The sequence below is a fragment of the Coregonus lavaretus genome (genome assembly GCF_964263955.1).
Source record: "Coregonus lavaretus genome assembly, chromosome: 36".
NCBI lineage: Eukaryota > Metazoa > Chordata > Actinopteri > Salmoniformes > Salmonidae > Coregonus > Coregonus lavaretus.
Genome location: NC_140023.1, coordinates 4,271,285 through 4,293,204, shown reverse-complemented (window position 1 = coordinate 4,293,204; position 21,920 = coordinate 4,271,285). Strand labels below are relative to the sequence as shown.

Genomic DNA, 21,920 nt, shown 5'->3' with positions numbered 1-21,920 from the left:
ACCCAAATCCCTGCTCCCATGCCTTTTACCAGGCTGGAATGTGGGCTCGAGCCCTGGTACTTACCATGATGTTCGCTGTACTGACAGTGTGGACGCCCCACCTACACATTTTCTCAACACCGCTCTGTTTATTTTCTTCACAATGCTAAACGCCAAGGCTCTTGATACAGAAGGTCATGTTGAGACAAACCTCTTCTCTGAGTGTAACAAAGCTGCTTCTGCCTACCAAGGTTACTCAGCGGATCAGCCTGCCTCGCTCTGCTCTATTAAGAGTAGATGTTTAGCCTCGACTGACCAACTGTTGTGACCTGAAAGAGGTTCCCATGTAGCAACACTTCAGTTGATTGATGAAGCTGACCTTTGTTTTGGAGGAGGAAAATTAAAACAGCATGTTTATTCTCTGACCACCCTGTAAGAGAACAGGCAAGACCAGGGTGTACCTACGTCGTTTGTACGGTGTTTGTGGTCCTCTGTAGCTCAGCTGGTAGAGCACGGCGCTTGTAACGCCAAGGTAGTGGGTTCGATCCCCAGGATTCCCGGGACCACCCATACACAAAAAATTTATGCATGCATGACTGTAAGTCGCTTTGGATAAAAGCGTCTGCTAAATGGCATATTATTTTATATTACTTACGGGATACGCATGGTATACATCATCCAACGAAATGCTAACTTGCAGGTTCCTTCTGGACAATGCAACAATAAGAAATAATAAAAGATAGGAATACGAACATAAAGTAAATGGCAGTAGAATCATTATTTTTTTCATCAGTATAATATATAATACAATTTATAGTCCAATATTTACATGTTTTTTGGGCACAGTGTTTAAACTGAGCAGTATAATAAGAGTCTGGTATCAGCAGTTGTTATGTGTGTGTATGTCTGTGTGCATGAGTGAGTGCATGTGTGCTAAGGTGTGGAGAATCAGAGCAGGTGGTCACTCCAGTTCAAGTGTTCCGCAGTCTGATGACTTGTAGATAGAAACTGTCTCTGAGCCTGTTGGTATCAGACCTCATGGTCCGATACAGTCTGCCCGACGGTAAGGGAGAGAACAGCTCGTGGCTGGGGTGTGTGGGGTCCTTGATGATGCTGGGGGCCTTCCTCTGGCACTGTTTCGAGTAGATGTCCTGGATGGGTGGGGGCAGGGATGTACTATCGTCCTGGCAGTGCTTTATCTTAAAACGCTGCATTAAATTGCACTGTTTTACTGTAAAATCGTCTTGTTAAAATGACACACATTACACGGTTGCAAGTTAATTTCGATTTCACAATGCCAAATGTAATCTAGTATTGGTGTAAATAATGAAATAAACAAAGTTATGCAAAGACCTAGAGCCAATCTAAAAACTCAGAGGGTGTGTACGTGCGTATGTGCACAGGCAAAATCTGAAAACCGGCACATTTCAACTGGAAGCAGGGACACCCCACTGTCCATACCGCTCCAAAACACACTCAGGGCCAAGCAGGCCTTTGACAACCAATTACATCTGACAATACTGATACTATCTCAATCCGGGCCATCCAATGAGCTTGGCTCCTTTTCTGTTGCCTGGGTCGTTTCCACTCTTGATAGCTGAATGAGTCTGCCTGTCATCTCAGCATTCCCAGTCAGTGTCACTCCACTCCCATTGATACCAGTCTGAGCCACAGTCTGGAGTTGATGGGCCGATACGATCTCCTTTGTCAGGGGGATCCGGAGGCCCCTGATGGCGTTTAGGGGTTCCATGCAGCGTGGCTCAAGGGGAGTAAGTCAGTCTCCTATAAGGCAGATATGGCCTCTGACATGGCCCTCACTCTATTCAACCAGCGTCTCACCCTGTGGACTTAAATCAGAGAGAGTTGTGAGTTGGAGCCAAGAGTGGAACAGAAGGTCATTGAGGCTGTGGGTTGACTGTTGGCTCAGGCTGGGCTCTGCTTTGCTCTACTGCTGGACAAAAGCAGCTTTTTAGATCAGATCCCTCCTGAGGCTGGCTACCAAGGCCTGGGCCTGGAAAGCTTTCTGCTAGGCCTGATGGGTCTGTTGAGACAGTCCCATGAGACAGGGAAGTGTAGCCTGGCCTCGAATGGCCTGCTGATTCTGACTAGCATCCAGTTGCCACTTGAAGCTCTTAAACAGAGTACTGGTGAATTTGGACTTTGTCCTTGTGTACAGTACATTCGGAAAGTTTTCAGACGCCATTTTTCCCCACATTTTGTTACATTACAGCCTTATTCTAAAATTTATTAAATGGTATTTTTCTCCCATCAATCTACACACAATACCCCATAATGACAATGCAAAAACAGGTTTTTCTAATTTTTTAGCAAATGTATATTTAAAAAAATAACAGAAATATCCCATTCACAGAAGTATTTCAGACCCTTTACTCAGTACTTTGTTGAAGCACCTTTGGCAGTGATTACAGCCTTGAGTCTTCTTGGGTATGACGCTACAAGCTAGGCACACCTGTATTTGGGGAGTTTCTCCCATTCTTCTCTGCAGATCCTCTCAAGCTCTGTCAGGTTGGATGGGGAGCGTCGCTGCACAGCTATTTTCAGGTCTCCCGAGATATTCTTAAATTCCATTCCTTACTAGATTTATGTGTATTGGGTATATGTTGTGAAATTGTTAGATATTACTGCACTGTCAGAGCTAGAAGCACAAGCATTTCGCTACACCCGCAATAACATCTGCTAAACACGTGTATGTGACAAATACAATTTGGTTTGATTTGATTTGAAGCCACTTCTGCGTTGTCTTAGCTGTGTGCTTAGGGTCGTTGTCCTGTTGGAAGGTGAACCTTCGCCCCAGGCTGAGGTCCTGAGCAGGTTTTCATCAAGGATCTCTCTGTGCTCTGTTCATCTTTTCCTCGATCCTGACTAGTCTCCCAGTCCCTGCCGCTGAAAAACATTCCCACAGCATGATGCTACCACCACCATGCTTCACCGTAGGGACAGTGCCAGGTTTCCTCCAGACATGACGCTTGGCATTCAGGCAAAAGAGTTCAATCTTGGTTTCATCAGACCAGATCATCTTGTTTCTCATGGTCTGAGAGTCCTTAGGTGCCTTTTGGCAAACTCCAAGCGGGCTGTCATGTGCCTTTTACTGAGGAGTGGCTTCCACTCTGAGCTCTATGGACAATTCCCTCGACCTCATGGCTTGGTTTTTGCTCTGACATGCACTGTCAACTGTGGGACCTTATATAGACAGGTGTGTACCTTTCCAAATCATGTCCAATCAATTGAATTGACCACAGGTGGACTCCAATCAAGTTGTAGAAACATCTCAAGGATGATCAACGGAAACAAGATGCACCCGAGCTCAATTTCGAGTCTCATAGCAAAGGGTCTGAATAATATAATATAATATAATATGCCATTTAGCAGACGCTTTTATCCAAAGCGACTTACAGTCATGTGTGCATAAATTTTTACGTATGGGTGGTCCCGGGGATCGAACCCACTACCCTGGCGTTACAAGCGCCATGCTCTACCAATTGAGCTACAGAGGACCACTTCCAGTCAAAAGTTTGGACATACCTACTCATTCAAGGGTTTTTCTTTATTTTTACTATTTGTTACATTTGAGAATAATAGTGAAGACATCAAAACTATGAAATAACACATAAGGAATCATGTAGTAACCAAAAAAGTGTTAAACAAATCAAAATATATTTGCCTTGATGACAGCTATGCACACTCTTGGCATTCTCTCAACCAGCTGCATGAGGTAGTCACCTGGAATGCATTTCAATTAACAGGTGTGCCTTCTTAAAAGTTAATTTGTGGAATGTCTTTCCTTCTTAATGCGTTTGAGCCAATCAGTTGTGTTGTGACAAGGTAGGGGTGGTATACAGAAGATAGCCCTTTTGGTAAAATACGAAGTCCATATTATGGCAAGAACAGCTCAAATAAGCAAAGAGAAATGACAGTCCATCATTACTTTAAGACATGAAGGTCAGTCAATATGGAACATTTCAAGAACTTTTAACGTTTCTTCAAGTGCAGTCGCAAAAACCATCAAGCGCTATGATGAAACTGGCTCTCATGAGGACCGCCACAGGAATGGAAGACCCAGAGTTACCTCTGCTGCAGAGGATAAGTTCATTACAGTTACCAGCCTCAGAAATAGCAGCCCAAATAAATGCTTCACAGAGTTCAAGTCACAGACACATCTCAATATCAACGGTTCAGAGGGGACTGTGTGAGTCAGGCCTTCATGGTCGAATTCCTGCAAAGAAACCACTACTAAAGGACACCAATAAAAACAAGAGACTTGCTTGGGCCAAGAAACACGAGCAATGGACATTAGACCAGTGGAAATGTGTCCAAGTTGGAGATTTTTGGTTCCAACCACTGTGTCTTTGTGAGACACGGTGTGGGTGAACGGATGATCTCCGCATGTGTATTTCCCACCGTAAAGCATGGAGGTGGTGGTGTTATGGTGTGGGGGTGCTTTGCTGGTGACACTGTCTGTGATTTATTTAGAATTCAAGGCACACTTAACCACCATGGTTACCACAGCATTCTGAAGCGATACGCCATCCCATCTGATTTGGGCTTAGTGGGACTATACATTTTATTCTTAACAGGACAATGACCCAACACACCTCCAGGCTGTGTAAGGGCTATTTTACCAAGAAGGAGAGTGATGGAGTGCTGCATCAGATGACCTGGCCTCCACAATCCCCCGACCTCAACCCAATTGAGATGGTTTGGGATGAGTCGGACCACAGAGTGAAGGAAAAGCAGCCAACAAGTGCTCAGCATATGTGGGAACTCCTTCAAGACTGTTGGAAAAGCATTCCAGGTGAAGCTGGTTGAGAGAATGCCAAGAGTGTGCAAAGCTGTCATTTTGCATTTTAGTCATTTAGCAGACACTCTTATCCAGAGCGACTTACAGTTAAGTGAGTGCTAACATTTTTCATACTGTCATCAAGGCAAAGGGTGGCTATTTGAAGAATCTCAAATATAAAATATATTTTGATTTGTTTAACACTTTTTTGGAAACTACATGATTCCATGTGTTATTTCATAGTTTTGATGTCTATTGCTATTTTGCCATTATAGGGTATTGTGAGTAGATTGATGAGGAAAAAAACAATTTAATCCATGTTAGAATAAGGCTGTAACGTAACAAAATGTGGAAAAAGTCAAGGGGTCAGAATACTTTCCAAATGCACTGTCAATTGCCATTCAAGTATTTGGCAATGCTGTTCTCAGGGAAGCCGTTAGGGCAGGGGTGTCAAACGTCCGGCCCGCAAACGGGTTTAATCCGGCCCGCTGATTTTGAAGAAAAAAAATAAAATAAAATAATAATAATAATTTTGTAACGTATAAAAATGCGCTGCAATTTTTCAATAAAATAAACTGCTGTTCCAATTGCGTCCACTGGATGGCGCAATAGCAATTGTGTTAAGCAAGCAAACTGTTTATACCGGGGCAGAGCAAGTAGGTCAAGCACGTGCAGCCAATGAGCTACTTTGTTTTGCCCGCGATATTTGTTACAGCTTCTACTTTTAACATTATGTGCTTTGGCACCCTCATTGCCCCAATATGTCTCTGTCAAAAAAGAGAAAAGTGGACGCAGAGTGCAGAGTGTTCCAAGAAAAATGGTCATCCTATTTATTCACGGAATTGAATGGGAAAGCTGTATGTTTGGTGTGTTCACAGCATGTTGCAGTGCTGAAAGAATATAACCTTCGTCGCCACTATGTGAGTCTTCATGCCGACAAATATGACAACTTTCAAGGACAGCGGAGATGAGAGAAGGTGAATGAACTGTTGGCGGGTCTGAAGAAACAGCAGTCTGTGTTTACTCACAGCCGAGACATCAGTGATGCTGCAGTGAAAGCTAGCTACCTCATTGCTAATGAAATCGCAGTGGCTTCAAAACCATTTAGTGAGGGTGAATTTGTAAAAACATGCATGATGAAGGCAGCGGAGATTGTGTGCCCTGAAAAGCGGCAGGCTTTTGCAAATATCAGCCTGACAAGAAACACAGTTGCAGACAGGATTTCCGATCTTTCAGTGGATTTGGACAGCCAGTTGAAGCAAAAAGTAAAGTCATTTATTGCGTTTTCGGTTCCAATTGATGAAAGCACGGACATTACAGATGTTGCACAACTGGCCATTTTCATCCGCGGAGTTGATGACACATTGACCGTCACCGAGGAGTTCGTGGAGTTGGTGCCGATGACAGATACAACGACAGCAGCTGATATTTTTACCGCACTCGTCGGCGCGCTGGACAGGGTCGGAGTGGACTGGTCCCGCGCTGTCAGCCTGGCTACAGATGGTGCGCCCTCAATGATCGGGAAAAAAGCAGGCGTTGTGACAAAGTTCAGAGAGAAAGTGCAATCTGCAAATGGAGGACGTGATTTTTTGACTTTTCACTGTATTTTGCACCAGGAGGCTTTGTGTTGCAAGTCATTAAAGATGGATAACGTCATGAAGGTGGTCATCCAAACTGTTAATTTCATCCGAACCAGAAGCCTGAATCACCGTCAGTTTGACAGCCTTCTCAGAGAGAAAGACCACATCCATGGCCTGCCATACCACACTGAGGTAAGATGGTTAAGCCGAGGTGCTGTGCTGAGGCGTTTCTTTGATTTACGAGAAGAAATTGAACAGTTCATGGAAGAAAAGGGCAAACCAGTGTTAGAATTTCATTCCGCAGAATGGATGCAGGACCTTGCATTTATGGTGGATGTTACAGAGCACCTGAATAACTTGAACAAACAGCTGCAAGGGCGCAACAAAGTTGTCACGCAGTATTATGACAGCATACGTTCTTCCAAGTTGAAGCTGTCATTGTGGGAGACGCAACTTTCCGGTGGTGATGCAGCTCACTTCCCCTGTCTGAAAAATGTGTGCGCGACCCAACATGTGGCAGACATGAAGCGGTTCAAAGATAAAATAACGGGACTGTTACGGGAGTTTGAGCAGCGCTTTCAGATGTATGTTTATATGTTTTTATGTTGATGTGCTATTGTTTTTAATTGATTTTATTTGTATATTTAACCTATTCTTGACTCTGTGGTTCTTGCACTTGTTTGGGGAACAGGATTTCATTATTTGTATCTACATTTCCGCCTGAGAAATGACACCCTGATATAGTTCTGTGATCTGTGAAACAGTTCTGTTAATCACTGAGGCATTGTGTGTTTGTGTGTTCTTTTTCTTTAGAATTTTCAAATAAACTTGACGTGTTTTATGATTAATAGTGATGTTGTGCTTGTACTATTTTGGACACACTGTCCTCAGGCTCCAGCTTTATGTTGTATGTTGATCGTATTAAAACAAAGAAAACAATCTGAAGTTGTTGTTTTTAAGTTAAATATACACCATGATTTTTCCGGTCCGGCCCACTTGGGAATAGATTTTCCTCCATGTGGCCCCTGAGCTAAAATGAGTTTGACACCCCTGCGTTAGGGACTGGGGACATAATATTATTATGTACCAAATCATCCAGGCTACAGTGTGATAATAGGGCCTTGGGGTTATCACATCCACATAGATCAATAGAAGGTTATCTGGGAAGAGTTGACGCCTATCCAGTTCAAGGAAACATCTGCTCTATCTATGATCACACAAATATCTTGATTAATGGTTTAGCCAAGCTTATCTAAGACTGTACCTACCATACCTGTCATCAACTACATTCCTCTGATATACCAACATCACATAGTCTCATTCCTGATACACCTGCCATGTGTGACATACCCAGGCACCTGGCTACATTCCTCCAATGGCACAGCACCAAAAGCACACAGGTAGGCTACACTTATTTGTATAGTGTAACTATACCAACCTGAACCTGTAGGCCTGTACAGTGTAACTATGCCAACCTGAACCTGTAGGCCTGCACAGTGTAACTATGCCAACCTGAACCTGTAGGCCTGTACAGTGTAACTATACCAACCTGAACCTGTAGGCCTGCACAGTGTAACTACGCCAACCTGAACCTGTAGGCCTGCACAGTGTAACTACGCCAACCTGAACCTGTAGGCCTGCACAGTGTAACTATACCAACCTGAACCTGTAGGCCTGCACAGTGTAACTATGCCAACCTGAACCTGTAGGCCTGCACAGTGTAACTATACCAACCTGAACCTGTAGGCCTGCACAGTGTAACTATACCAACCTGAACCTGTAGGCCTGCACAGTGTAACTACGCCAACCTGAACCTGTAGGCCTGCACAGTGTAACTACGCCAACCTGAACCTGTAGGCCTGCACAGTGTAACTATACCAACCTGAACCTGTAGGCCTGCACAGTGTAACTATACCAACCTGAACCTGTAGGCCTGCACAGTGTAACTATACCAACCTGAACCTGTAGGCCTGCACAGTGTAACTATACCAACCTGAACCTGTAGGCCTGCACAGTGTAACTATACCAACCTGAACCTGTAGGCCTGCACAGTGTAACTACGCCAACCTGAACCTGTAGGCCTGCACAGTGTAACTACGCCAACCTGAACCTGTAGGCCTGCACAGTGTAACTACGGCAACCTGAACCTGTAGGCCTGCACAGTGTAACTACACCAACCTGAACCTGTAGGCCTGCACAGTGTAACTACGCCAACCTGAACGCCTGCACAGTGTAACTACGCCAACCTGAACCTGTAGGCCTGCACAGTGTAACTATACCAACCTGAACCTGTAGGCCTGCACAGTGTAACTACGCCAACCTGAACCTGTAGGCCTGCACAGTGTAACTATACCAACCTGAACCTGTAGGCCTGTACAGTGTAACTACACCAACCTGAACCTTTAGGCCTGTACAGTGTAACTATACCAACCTGAACCTTCGTACAGTCTACAGCCCTTTAGAGCATTTGAGGTTTTTCTTTCCTCCCAGAAGACGTATGACTATCCACACTCACTTTGTATGTTGCCAAATGTCTGTCATTTCCCCTAGTGCCAGTACTTTCACTGCCAGACAGACATATGAGGTCATATGATGTCTAGAGAGATGAGGTAAGAATTCAATGCAAGCATCAGCAGCAAAGGGTTTTTCTACCTCATGTTTGCTAAATACAGCAAACATGAGGTAGAAAATACTCCGTCATTTCTGTAATTGTCTGTTATTTATGGACCTGCTGGTGGCCATTTGTCTTTTTAATTTTTTTATTTAACCTTTATTTAACTAGGCAAGTCAGTTAAGAACAAATTCTTATTTACAATGATGGCCTACCCCGGCCAAACCCGGACGACGCTGGGCCAATTGTGCGCCGCCCTATGGGACACCCAATCACGGCCGGATTGTGATACAGCCTGGAATCGAACCAGGGTCTATAGTGACGCCTCTAGCACTGAGATGCAGTGCCTTAGACCGCTGCGCCACTCGGGAGCCAAATGAAGTTATAAGAGTGCCAAAGACCAGAGACTTCCTGTTCTGAGACAAATCAATCATTCTAAGACCGTTGGGAGGCCTGACATTTCATCAGGTTGCCATTAGTCTGCACCTCTCACTTTTTCTCTGGCCCTCCCTAACCTTCAGCACAGCTCCAGGAAAGTAGAAATTCTTCGTTTCCACCAAGCTCATGTTACTCCATCCTCCAGGGAGCAGAACTGTGGCACTATGGCCTCCCAGTCCTTCCATCCCTACACATCCACCCAGATGGACATAAGAGACTTCTGGTGTAGTGTGAAGCCTGAAATATGTACTACCACCTGGAATATGTACTATCACCTGAAATATGTACTACCACCTGAAATATGTACTACCACCTGAAATACTGTATGTACTACCACTAGTAAAAAAAACAACCTGACAGATACTGTTTTTCATTATAGCATTGCGGCACAAATAATACACAACCAGAATGGGAACTAACAGCCTTCTCATAACTTCAATATACAGTACAATCAAAGCAGCACATTTTGACATTTACATTTTAATCATTTAGCAGACGCTCTTATCCAGAGCGACTTACAGTTAGTGAATGCATACATGTTTTTTTTGTTTTTGTTTCTTCATACTGGCCCCCCGTGGGAAACGAACCCACATCCCTGCCGGTCAAACCCTCCCCTACCTTGGACGACGCTGGACCAATTGTGCGCCGCCCATGGGTCTCCCGGTCGCGGCCGGCTGCGACAGAGCCTGGACTCGAACCAGGATCTCTAATGGCACAGCTAGCACCGCAATGCAGTGCCTTAGACCACTGCGCCACTCGGGAGCACAACAGGCATGGTTCTCCACTGTGTCATTGTTTGCCTTGCGCTGGGAATGCAGCAATGATTGGCACTTTAATAAAATGTGCCAACTTCCTTCCTCTTTCACCCTGTCCTCCATTTCAATAGTTTATTCATTCCTCATGACCCTGACAGCACATAGGGGTGGGGTAGTCTGTCTGGGGTCTTACCAGGCTCATAAACTCTATCAGGAGTGTTTTTTACTGAACTGACACGTCTAGCGCCAAGCAATCCTTTCAGTCAGGCACTAGAGCTGATCCATAGCCCCCTGCAAATGGACTGGCCCCAGACACCAAACCCAAATTAATTAGAATTTAAAATCGGTGCCTTCAGGTCCAGCGAAGTGGGTACACACAGAGAGCTTATCATGTGTATCAAGTGTTCTCCATGTTGAACGCAGACAAAAATATGTAGCCGAATGGGACCATTGTTAAATAGGGTTAGCACCTTTCTCTGGCACCCTTCCGTGAACTACAGAGAAAGCTAATGCATAAGACCAATAACCGACAGACCAATCTGCCACGTTTCAACACTATCTCAGCCATGCCACAATACTTGGGCGGTATACCTCCCTGTCCCATGTCTCTGTGTGGAGGGAAAGTGCTGTGCCATCAGAGCTGCTGTGATTCATATTAATCAGGGGACACTCAGTCTCACGGTGACAACGGCTCGTAAAAGTCATGGGTTTCATAGGGTGTCTGAGGAGGTCCAGAGGCCTCAGGTCCCCATCTGTCACTAGCATGCTAATGACACCACAGCGAGATGTGACTGACAGCAACATGTATCATTCACTAACACCTCATCTCAAACATAAAGTATTAGCTTGCATAGGAACACCTATGTGAGAATGCTATTCATTGACTACAGCTCAGCATTCAACAACATAGTGCCCTCAAAGCTCATCACTAAGCTAAGGATCCTGGGACTAAACACCTCCCTCTACCCCTCTGTATATATAGCCTCCCTACTGTTATATATATATTTTTTTCTCAACACTTTTTTGTTGTTGTTTTATCTTACTTTTTTATTAAAAAATAAATGCACTGTTGGTTAAGGGCTGTAAGTAAGCATTTCACTGTAATGTCTGCACCTGTTGTATTCGGCGCATGTGGCCAATAAAATTTGATTTGATTTGAAAATATCTTATAAATCATTTCCTCATTCATTCCCTGGCGCCTGCGATGATCTATGTGTCTGTGTGTACTGTACATGGTGTTTGCATGAGACTGTCAATCAATCAAAAGTATTTATAAAGCCCTTTTTACATCAGCAGATGTCACAAAGGCCTATACAGAAACCCAGCCTAAAACCCCAAACAGCAAGCAATGCAGATGAAGAAGCATGGTGGCTAGGAAAAACTCCCTAGAAAGGCAGGAACCTAGGAAGAAACCTAGAGAGGAACCAGGCTCTGAGGAGTGGCCAGTCCTCTTCTGGCTGTGCTGGGAAGTGTGTGTTCTGTGTGTGTGTGTGTGTGTGTCGCGCTCTGCACTGAACATCTGCCCCCCTGCTTCACCCCAGGCCTCATGTTAGTTCCTGTTGTAACCTCATGGTATGTCATAGCTCTGCACACAAGACAACAACTAACTAACTTTCCCCAGGTTGTTGCTGCAAATGAGAAGGTACTCTCAGTCAACTCACCTGGTTAAATAAAGAATAAACCAACCAAGCCCACAGAACCCCAGTCAACAAACAGTGTTTGTATTATTTACTGAGACACGACTTCTATCTCAGCAACCATGGGTGATGGGAGTCAAATCAAATCAAACGTAATTTTGTCACATGCGCCGAATACAACAGGTGTAGACCTTACCGTGAAATGTTTACTTACAAGCCCTTAACCGACAATGCAGTTAAGAAAAATACAGTTAAGAAAATATTTACTAAATAGGAGTAAAAAATAAAAAAAAGTAACACAATAAAATAACAATAACGAGGCTATATACAGGGGGTACCGGTACCAAGTCAATGTGCGGGGGTACAGGTTAGTCAAGGTAATTTGTACATGTAGGTAGGGGTAAAGTGACTCTGCATAGATAGAGTCCACTTTGTTCTTTAGGTTTTGCACATGAGAAAGGGAACGAGAGCAGCACTGGCAAACACACACACACACACACACACACACACTTCAATGAGCAGGCAGGGCTGTGGCATGCAGGCAGACTGCACGGGACAGAGAGGGGCTCAGATGCTCTTCCCTCTGTTGGGAGCATGCTCAGTGGAGTGTGCTCATCAAAGCCCTCTTTCATCCTCTGATTTGACGCAAAACAAAGCAACATGAGACTCCCTGTCTGGTTAACAGCTCCAAAACGTACCATCTAACACAGAGCAATGCTAGGGCTCTCCTACTCTGTCAAATAGTTCCAAAACACTGTCTAACATGGCACGATTCTATGGCTCTGCTCCTCTACCTCTTCTAACACCATGCTGCTTACAAAGCCCCTCCCACTCCTCTCTCCTTAGCTCTCCTCTCCTGCCACTGTTGTCTTGGAACAGCTAATAGCTACAGCCATGCTGTTTGGTGTTCTGAGGAGCGCTACGGTGGAGGGTTAAGGATTAGTGTTGAGAAGGGGGTGGGTTTGGTCTCATCTGGTCTGGTCTGAAAGGCACATTTTAAAATGGCTCCTTCCTTCCTGCTTTTTTAACCCATGGTCTCCCTAAAAGGTGTCTCTTTACACGTGTAGCTGTCACCCAGTCCTCCTCTCTTCCCTCCCGCACTACCTCATCAATATTTAATTAGGTGCTGGAGCACGTCCGTCATTGCCTCATGATCCCGGAGCACTCTTCCTCTCCCGCTCCACCTCAGTGAATTAAGGAGGATGCTGGGACCCTCTCCTATCAGGACAGACAACATAAAAGACGGGAAAGACCCCAAGTCCCCATCATCCTAAGATTTACAACTGCTTCACCTGCCACCATGAAGTCACATGTCTTTGTGAGCCTGATACTCCAGATCCTGCACTTGTTCATCCGCTAGCGTTAGCGTGCATAGCAACGCTGGTAAACACAGCCCTGGGCTCTGCTCTGCCTTCCTCCCTGCTGGTCTTACCTTGCAGCTGCTTAAAGCGGCCCTCCAGCTGGTTGTAGTTGAAAGCAGCCTGTTTGGCGGAGTAGCCCGGATCAGGGCCAGGGCTGGAGGCCAGAGAGGGGCTGGCCCCAGAAGAAGGGGACAGGGCCCCTGTGGAGTGGGACCCTGGAGAGAGAGGCCCTGGGGACAAGGTGCCAGGCATACTGATCGCCCTCTGTAGCTCCATCAGTCCAGTAGAAAATAAAAGGGTTGGGGAAAGTGGAGTGAAGAGGGGTTCGCTGGTCCCCCCCCCCTTCTAAAATATAATTTCCAGTGGTGGCTGAGATGTAAGAGGTTAGCTGGAAAAGTCCCTCTCTGGGTGATCCTGCAGCAGTCAGCCCCGGGGTGAAATGCTGGCTCAACAGCACCGCAGCATCACGCTTGCCTCAGACTTCTTTCCTCCCCTCCTCCAGCATCCCCCCATCCTCACACAGCACAAGCAGGCTGCCGACACTCCAACATGCACAATGAGAAAGATAGTGCTGCGCTCCAATGTGGTAAAAGTCACAGAGAGAGGGGAAGAGAGAGAGAGAGACACTGAGGCAGAGAAAGCAAGCTGAACTCTTGTACTCCTGCAATGAGCGGAGGGTTGCTCAAACACTGCACACCTTTCAACCCTTAAGGGGGGGGGGGGGGCGGGTGGGGGGGTGGAGCCAGCAGCCTGGAATTCCTTTAGCAGCCACTCACAGCCCTTGTGTTTAGTGGTGATGTCACAGCTTCATTACCATAAGTGGGAGTGGGAGGGAAAGAGGAGCAGAGGGCTGTACCAAATGGAAAGGGGGAGGGGGAGACTTGGCCGAGACCTTCCCCATTTCTAAGCACATTTGTTATATCAAGAGACAGAACATATATTTAATTGAAGCATAGATACTCATGCAAAAAAAAATACTTCCTGACTGTGTCCTGCCAGCACGTCCTGTTAGAGTTCACTGCTAAATCGCCCCCGCCCGCCACCCCCTCCTCCTCACGAGTGTGTGGGCCTCACTAAAACTTTTGAAAGGCCATACAACGCCGGAAGAATTAGCTCTGTGTAATAATATCCTAGACAGTGAACAGGTCTCTCCAGTCCTCTCCTCTCCATTATTTAGCCATGTAGTCCATATGACCCACCGCTTGAAGTGAGGGGTTATTGTATAATCACAGAGCACAAAATAATACTTTTATTGATCAGAAAAACAATACATCTCCATTTGCTTGGCTCTTCCTCTGACAAGAATGCACATCTACAGTTGTTAGACTAGTCCAACAGCACAATACTCCCACCCATCTGAAACCCCTTCACGGAAAGCCCCCCTTAAACATTTTTCAAAGTTTGTCTTTCTCAAATTCCAGGCATTTTATGGTATGAGATTTCATCATCAGCTTTAAATGGAAGGCATGGCTTTGGGGGGCGATAAAAGGTTTCTACTCCCCAAAGCTCATGTGAATAATGGCCCTCCTGTAGCTCAGTTGGTAGAGCATGGCGCTTGCAACGCAAGGGTTGTGGGTTCGTTTCCCACGGGGGGCCAGTATGAAAAATGTATGCACTCACTAATTGGAAGTCGCTCTGGATAAGAGCGTCTGCTAAATGACTAAAATGTAAAGAATGTAATATATCTAAACACTGCTGCTTGTTTTCACAGCCTAACGTGATTACATACACTGAAAACAGTTCCAGGTTAGGGCCCAGTCAGTCTGGCATTGCATGGCTTTGCCATAGTGACTGATCTGCTGTCATATCACTTCCCTCTATATAAATCACCTCTTTACAGGTCTGTTTTATCATGTAGGCCTACCTGTTGTTCTTTGGGACAACAGGGAATACATGAGAAATCTGTAGCTGGTAGAGCATGGCACTTGCATCGCCTGGATAGTGGGTTTTGAATCCCGGGACCACCCGTACGTGAAAATGTACAGTATGCATGCATTACTAAGTCGCTTAAGATAAAAGCATCTGCTAAATGCTTGCCTGGTTACCCAACCTTGAATTGCATTGAATTCACCGTCGGGCAGAAATTAGCATCTGGATCATCAGAAATGTTTCCTCTCACAACCTCTACAAGCCAGAATGTTGAATATAATTATATATGAACGTACTTTACCAGTTGTCTGTGCGGTTGGTCCCTTTGGCGGTAGGAATGTGAGACAATATATCCACAGGAAAGTACATCAACTTTTCAAACCACTGGTTGTTCATTCAGATTTCTATCACTTGAAGCATGAGCACAAGATAAAAATACATGCACAAGACGCATGCATACCTGCTGAGCTCGTGCTTACATGATTGTGCTCATGCTTCAGGTGATAGAAATCTGAACGCATTACCAGTGATTTGAAAAGTTGATATAATTATACGTTCCTGTGGATATAGTGTCTCACATTCCTACCGCCAAAAGGACCAACCGCACAGACAACCGGTAAAGTGCGTTCAAATATTAACATTATGGCTTGTAGAGGTCGCGAGAGGAAACTTTCCTGATTCAAAACGCTAATTTCTGCCCGACGTAGAATTCAACGCAATTCAACGTTGGGTAACCAGGCAACTAAATGACATATTATTATATGTGTATTGAAAGTTGGGTGAGTGGGGTATCTCTGTGCTGTGAGGAATGAGTGTGTGAGGTAAATGCAGGGGCACAACTTTCACTGGGGACAGGGGGACAATAAAATAATTAGAATTATGTCCCCCCCACTTCTAAAACCAAAGTTACGCCCCTGGGTAAATTAATGGTGATAGCTGAATGAGCAAGGTAAACATTAGCAGTGAAAGGTGGTGGTTTATAGTAGTCAATAGTGAAGTGAAAGAAAGCTGCATGTGTGAAGGAAAAACTGTATGGGACTGAATGAAAAACTCGATATGAGCTGCACCAATTTCCTGTGTGGTCGGAGCACAAATCACAAGGCCTCCTCGTGAATCCCCTTTGGAGTACCTCTGTTCCACACAAACACACTATTCATTCACTAAAACAACATCCCTCTCCACTGTTTAACTTAAATACTCCCTCACTTAAATACCATAACCCTCATCTGAAAGAGTTTCTATATTGTCTAATTAACGCATTCAAAAGCAATGTATCACTACCACTGGTGGACTTACCATTAGGCAGAAGAGGCAATTTTCTCAGGCCTCACATCATCAAGGGGCCTCATGAGCTGGGCATAAAAAAAATCTATATTGCTTGAGGCACCCCCCATGCTCTGCTCGATGCATAATAAATAAATAAATATAAAATCCCCATCAAAATCTGTATGTTTAAGCTAGAGACATCAGTTTTTTTGCATGGGCTGCGTCTCAATCCACCACATCCGCGTCAGCATCTGCGGTGGAAGGTGTCCGAGCTACAGCGGTGTTTGTCAGACCAGGAGACATACCAAAAATCTGTCTTCTCACGAAAACGTCTGTAGCGTCCGAGCCGTTTGGGTTACGGTTAAATAGTGAGCCAACATGTTTTCAGCTATTTTTATTTCCGTGACGGATCAAAACACGTTTTCTCATGCCCTCTCGTCTCTCTGCAGTATACATATAGTGAGTCTGGAGTCCACTCCACAGACATTCTCTTATATTTGGAACATTATACCCCCCTCAGACCTGGGGAGACTGTCTGACCTGGTGGCTTCCTGTTTTACTGTGTAAATGCTGGAATGCAGAGAATGTTAGGGGGCGTGGGGTGGATGCGCCACAGAATAAAGAGTCTTTCAGATGAGAGGAGAGGCTGCCATGGCTGGTTTTAATTATTCACATGTCTCGGCAGGGCTGGCCTTGCAGAATGTGACGATCGCTTTTAAGAGCTCCTCTCCGCAGCCACTCCTGTGATCTCAGCGCTGTTTATTCCTGGACCCTTCAGGGTAAAGCAGAACCTAATTTCCAAAAACACAGCAGGGATACTGCCAAGGTTCCAAACAGGTCAATAGACACAAATGGGAAGTGTGTAAACAAACACACTCTTACTGGAAACCGCCATCATGCAGTGCAAACCATCTCAGCAAACGCAGGGGTTGTGTCCCAGGCTGCAAACATTCTTCATTATATTATTTACCCTCGCAGACAGACATTCACATATACACACAAACCTCTTGGCTGTTGGGTGTATGCTCATACTAGGGCTGTGACGGTCTTGGAATTTGAGGTTACGGTAATTGGCCAGGCCAATGTATACGGTCACCGACATAACTGGTCGGGTGGGGTAGGCCAAAAAAGGGGAGGTCACAATTCTGTTTGTACGCTTGTTTACATGGATCTGCTTCTTAATAAAACCTATTTGAAACAAGCCATTACACTTCGTTATTATCATAGCATTTCATTAATATTCAGGTTATTACTTATACATATTAAATTAACAAATTAACAAATGCCAGATTGGAGAGGATCTGTCACATTTCTGTACGGACATAACATTAAAGGAGTCAAAATAAAGAGATATGCCTATCTTGTCCTTGTCTGTTGGCTTTTCTGCATATCATTTTTTAAATGTTTATACAGATCCTATTGACGCACAAAACCATTCAAATGAAGTCCGATGGGTTTTTGCCCACTTTTCCCGAAATATTCGCATAGCATCACAAACCCTGCTGCTGCGGTCATTCGATGGCAGTGGCATATGTTCTTCAAATAGAGGATGCCGTAATGAGAGAAATAATGTAGCCTAAGCTATTGAAAACAGGCCTTTTACCAGATTAAATAATGACATGAACATTAGATTCAGACATGCTACTTTAGGAAACGTTCTGAATGGACATATAGGCCTATAGAGTGAATCAGCAAACTCACACTCACACCCCATAAAAGCACCCGTCAATCAAAGCCACCAGCGCATGTCAGACAAGCAAATATTTATCCTTTCCTTAAAACGGATTCAAAAACCTAGGCCTACCTTAGGCTTTCTGAAAGTGGGCTATAAGATAATGAATTGACAAGGAATGTATGAGGGGGAGAGCTATGCTATAGTATTAACATGAAACTGACAATCATTAAAATAGAAACAAATGGCCTACACGCAACATGGCATAGACTGTTTATCAGCGACGCTGATTATTGAGGGGGAGAGATGTTGTAAAGATTTTTTTTATACTCAGAATAACTATTATAATTTGACTTCGTTGAATTACTGTAATGAGGTGAAAAAAAATGTAATGACTGAGAAGCCCAGCTGTGCACTTTAGTACATTTGACATTTGTGAGAAGCAGGCCAGGTACTTTTATACGTGTTCAGGCGTGCGCGCTCCATCAACATTACCAGGACAGAGAAACCAGACACAACATGCTCATTGCTCACATGGAACGAGCAAATGATGGTATGAAATACACCAAAACTTGTTTCTCACAAGTGTAGCAGGTTGTGAACTCTGCAAACAACGTTCCCACTCCGAGGATGACAACTGTAAATTACTAATTAATACATGCATTAACAGAAATGTATGTAACCAAATGACAGGGATGAAAGGTAAATGGCCTCTTATGAATGGTAGGCTACCACATGGGCATTCATAAAAGTGCATTGCGGGCCGACACTGTATAGCGTAGGCTACTATTCTACTTTGCGGGGATAGGAAGGCGGCAATTTTGTTGGTCTAGCGTATGGAGGCAAATCAGCCAGGACCAGGCCTGATCAGCGTTGATTAGTCTATAAATTCAAAAAAGATTCCATATCAAATTATACCATGCCAGGTTGGAGAGGGTTGGAGCATTGTCCATTTGACACAACATTAGTGCATTATAAACCCCAGAGCCAGAACAACATTGTCGACTGCTGTTGAGAAATTAGTAGTGAGACGCATCCAACCTTTTTTAAAAGACCAATTTATTTATTTACTAGTAAGCAATGAAAACGTGCATTGTATAAAAGAAAGCCCACACAAACAAGGTTTTTCCTTACGTGTCATAGCCTATAGCACTCTACACCCCACACATAGCCTATAGCACTCTACACCCCACACATAGCCTATAGCACTCTACACCCCACACATAGCCTATAGCACTCTACACCCCACACATAGCCTATAGCACTCTACACCCCACACATAGCGGTTCCATCATCAAACCACAGTTGGAAAAAGGATGAGATGTAGACAGTTTGATAGACTAAGTTAGCAAAACAAATCACTTATAATCATTAGTAAAACACTCCCGCTATTAGGTAAAGTTTATCTATATGAAAATAAAGTTAAAACATTTTAAATATTGTAAAATGAATGTAGGCCTATTTAAACGGTTTTGACAGTTATTTTATTTTCATGATGGTCTTCATCCATAACCGTCAGTTACACGGTTATTCAATTACCATCACAGCCCTAGCTCACACTGTACCCTAACTTGGGATTAGCTCCTAACTGAATATGTACTATTAACCATACATACACACTCTCTCTCACTCTCTCATTCCTTCAGTGTAAGGAGATACAGATCTGTTTCCAGAGGGACCAGTCGAGTTGGCCCAGAGTGGTGTTATATTTCCCTACCTATCATATGCACACTGTGTGGAGGTGAACCACACCCGGCCATACAAACTCTCCAGGAAAAAACTAGCCTGGCCTCAGGAAGGAGCACCAGTTTACACCATAGATTATGTTGGTTTACACAGACATGTTAGTCTGTTCAAGCACCAGACCTGGCACCTAAGTCACTCTGTATCCTTGAACAACATGGTTTAGTGTGGTGGCAGGGTGCACTATGTACTGTACAGCTAACCTTGACAGGAACTTGTTGGCAACATTTTGTTTAAGTTACAATGTCCCTTCATAATGCCAATAAAATAGATGTGTTTCACCACACTGGTGAGCTCTCCACAACTAACAATTTAGGCAGCCATGGTTCAATGTCAAAATTCCATTTGAACTGCGGACATAGGCAGAACCACACTGCCTGGCTGCCTAACTGATGAAAAAAGGGGCAGGCATGTGTGAGTGATGTAAGCACAGTCACCTCCTTCAAGTGACACCAAAGGAGCAGAATGCCATCGCTACCGCAAAGCTAAACACACATCTGACCAACGAATGCACAGAGGGAGTGGGAGCGAGGGACTGGGAGCGAGAGAAAGGGGTGTTACTGCACTAAGCATCAGGCCAGTATAGATTACATCAGGCCAGTATAGATTACATCAGGCCAGTATAGATTACATCAGGCCAGTATAGATTACATGAATGGTGCAGTAAATCAATTATATCAGATCAGCTTAATTGGAAAACAGGAGATTACCACAGCACACAGGGGACAGTAATTCCACCACAGCACACAGGGGACAGTAATACTACCCCAACACACAGGGGACAGTAATACTACCCCAGCACACAGGGGACAGTAATACTACCCCAACACACAGGGGACAGTAATACTACCCCAACACACAGGGGACAGTAATACTACCCCAGCACACAGGGGACAGTAATACTACCCCAACACACAGGGGACAGTAATACTACCCCAACACACAGGGGACAGTAATACTACCCCAACACACAGGGGACAGTAATACTACCCCAACACACAGGGGACAGTAATTCCACCACAGCACACAGGGGACAGTAATACTACCCCAGCACAGGGGACAGTAATACTACCCCAGCACACAGGGGACAGTAATACTACCCCAACACACAGGGGACAGTAATACTACCCCAACACACAGGGGACAGTAATACTACCCCAACACACAGGGGACAGTAATACTACCCCAACACACAGGGGACAGTAATACTACCCCAACACACAGGGGACAGTAATACTACCCCAACACACAGGGGACAGTAATACTACCCCAACACACAGGGGACAGTAATACTACCCCAACACACAGGGGACAGTAATACTACCCCAACACACAGGGGACAGTAATACTACCCCAACACACAGGGGACAGTAATACTACCCCAGCACACAGGGGACAGTAATACTACCCCAGCACACAGGGGACAGTAATACTACCCCAGCACACAGGGGACAGTAATACTACCCCAGCACACAGGGGACAGTAATACTACCCCAGCACACATGGGACAGTAATACTACCCCAGCACACAGGGGACAGTAATTCCACCACAGCACAGGGGACAGTAATACTACCCCAACACACAGGGGACAGTAATACTACCCCAACACACAGGGGACAGTAATACTACCCCAGCACACAGGGGACAGTAATACTACCCCAGCACACAGGGGACAGTAATTCCACCACAGCACAGGGGACAGTAATACTACCCCAGCACACAGGGGACAGTAATACTACCCCAGCACACAGGGGACAGTAATACTACCCCAGCACACAGGGGACAGTAATACTACCAAACCACACAGGGGACAGTAATAACACCACAGCACACAGGGGACAGTAATACTACCACAGCACACAGGGGACAGTAATACTACCCCAGCACACAGGGGACAGTAATACTACCCCAGCACACATGGGACAGTAATACTACCCCAGCACACAGGGGACAGTAATTCCACCACAGCACAGGGGACAGTAATACTACCCCAACACACAGGGGACAGTAATTCCACCACAGCACAGGGGACAGTAATACTACCCCAACACACAGGGGACAGTAATACTACCCCAGCACACAGGGGACAGTAATACTACCCCAACACACAGGGGACAGTAATACTACCCCAACACACAGGGGACAGTAATACTACCCCAACACACAGGGGACAGTAATACTACCCCAACACACAGGGGACAGTAATACTA

General features: G+C 45.0%; 1 protein-coding gene across 2 annotated transcripts in view; it reads right to left on the bottom strand.

The window, feature by feature from the left end:
* The window catches only part of LOC311111002 (spectrin beta chain, non-erythrocytic 1-like), a 118,443-nt gene that overhangs the window by 68,555 nt on the left and 27,968 nt on the right, over window positions 1-21,920 (bottom strand). Inside the window, exon 1 of one of the 2 annotated variants that reach the window (XM_084153683.1) lies at window positions 13,231-13,799. The exons of the other annotated variant lie outside the window; for it this stretch is intronic. Coding sequence (XP_084009809.1) covers window positions 13,231-13,435 — 205 coding nt within the window. The 5' untranslated portion in view covers window positions 13,436-13,799. Of the gene's footprint in view, window positions 1-13,230; window positions 13,800-21,920 lie in introns of those variants that run through there. 2 annotated transcript variants of the gene reach the window in all.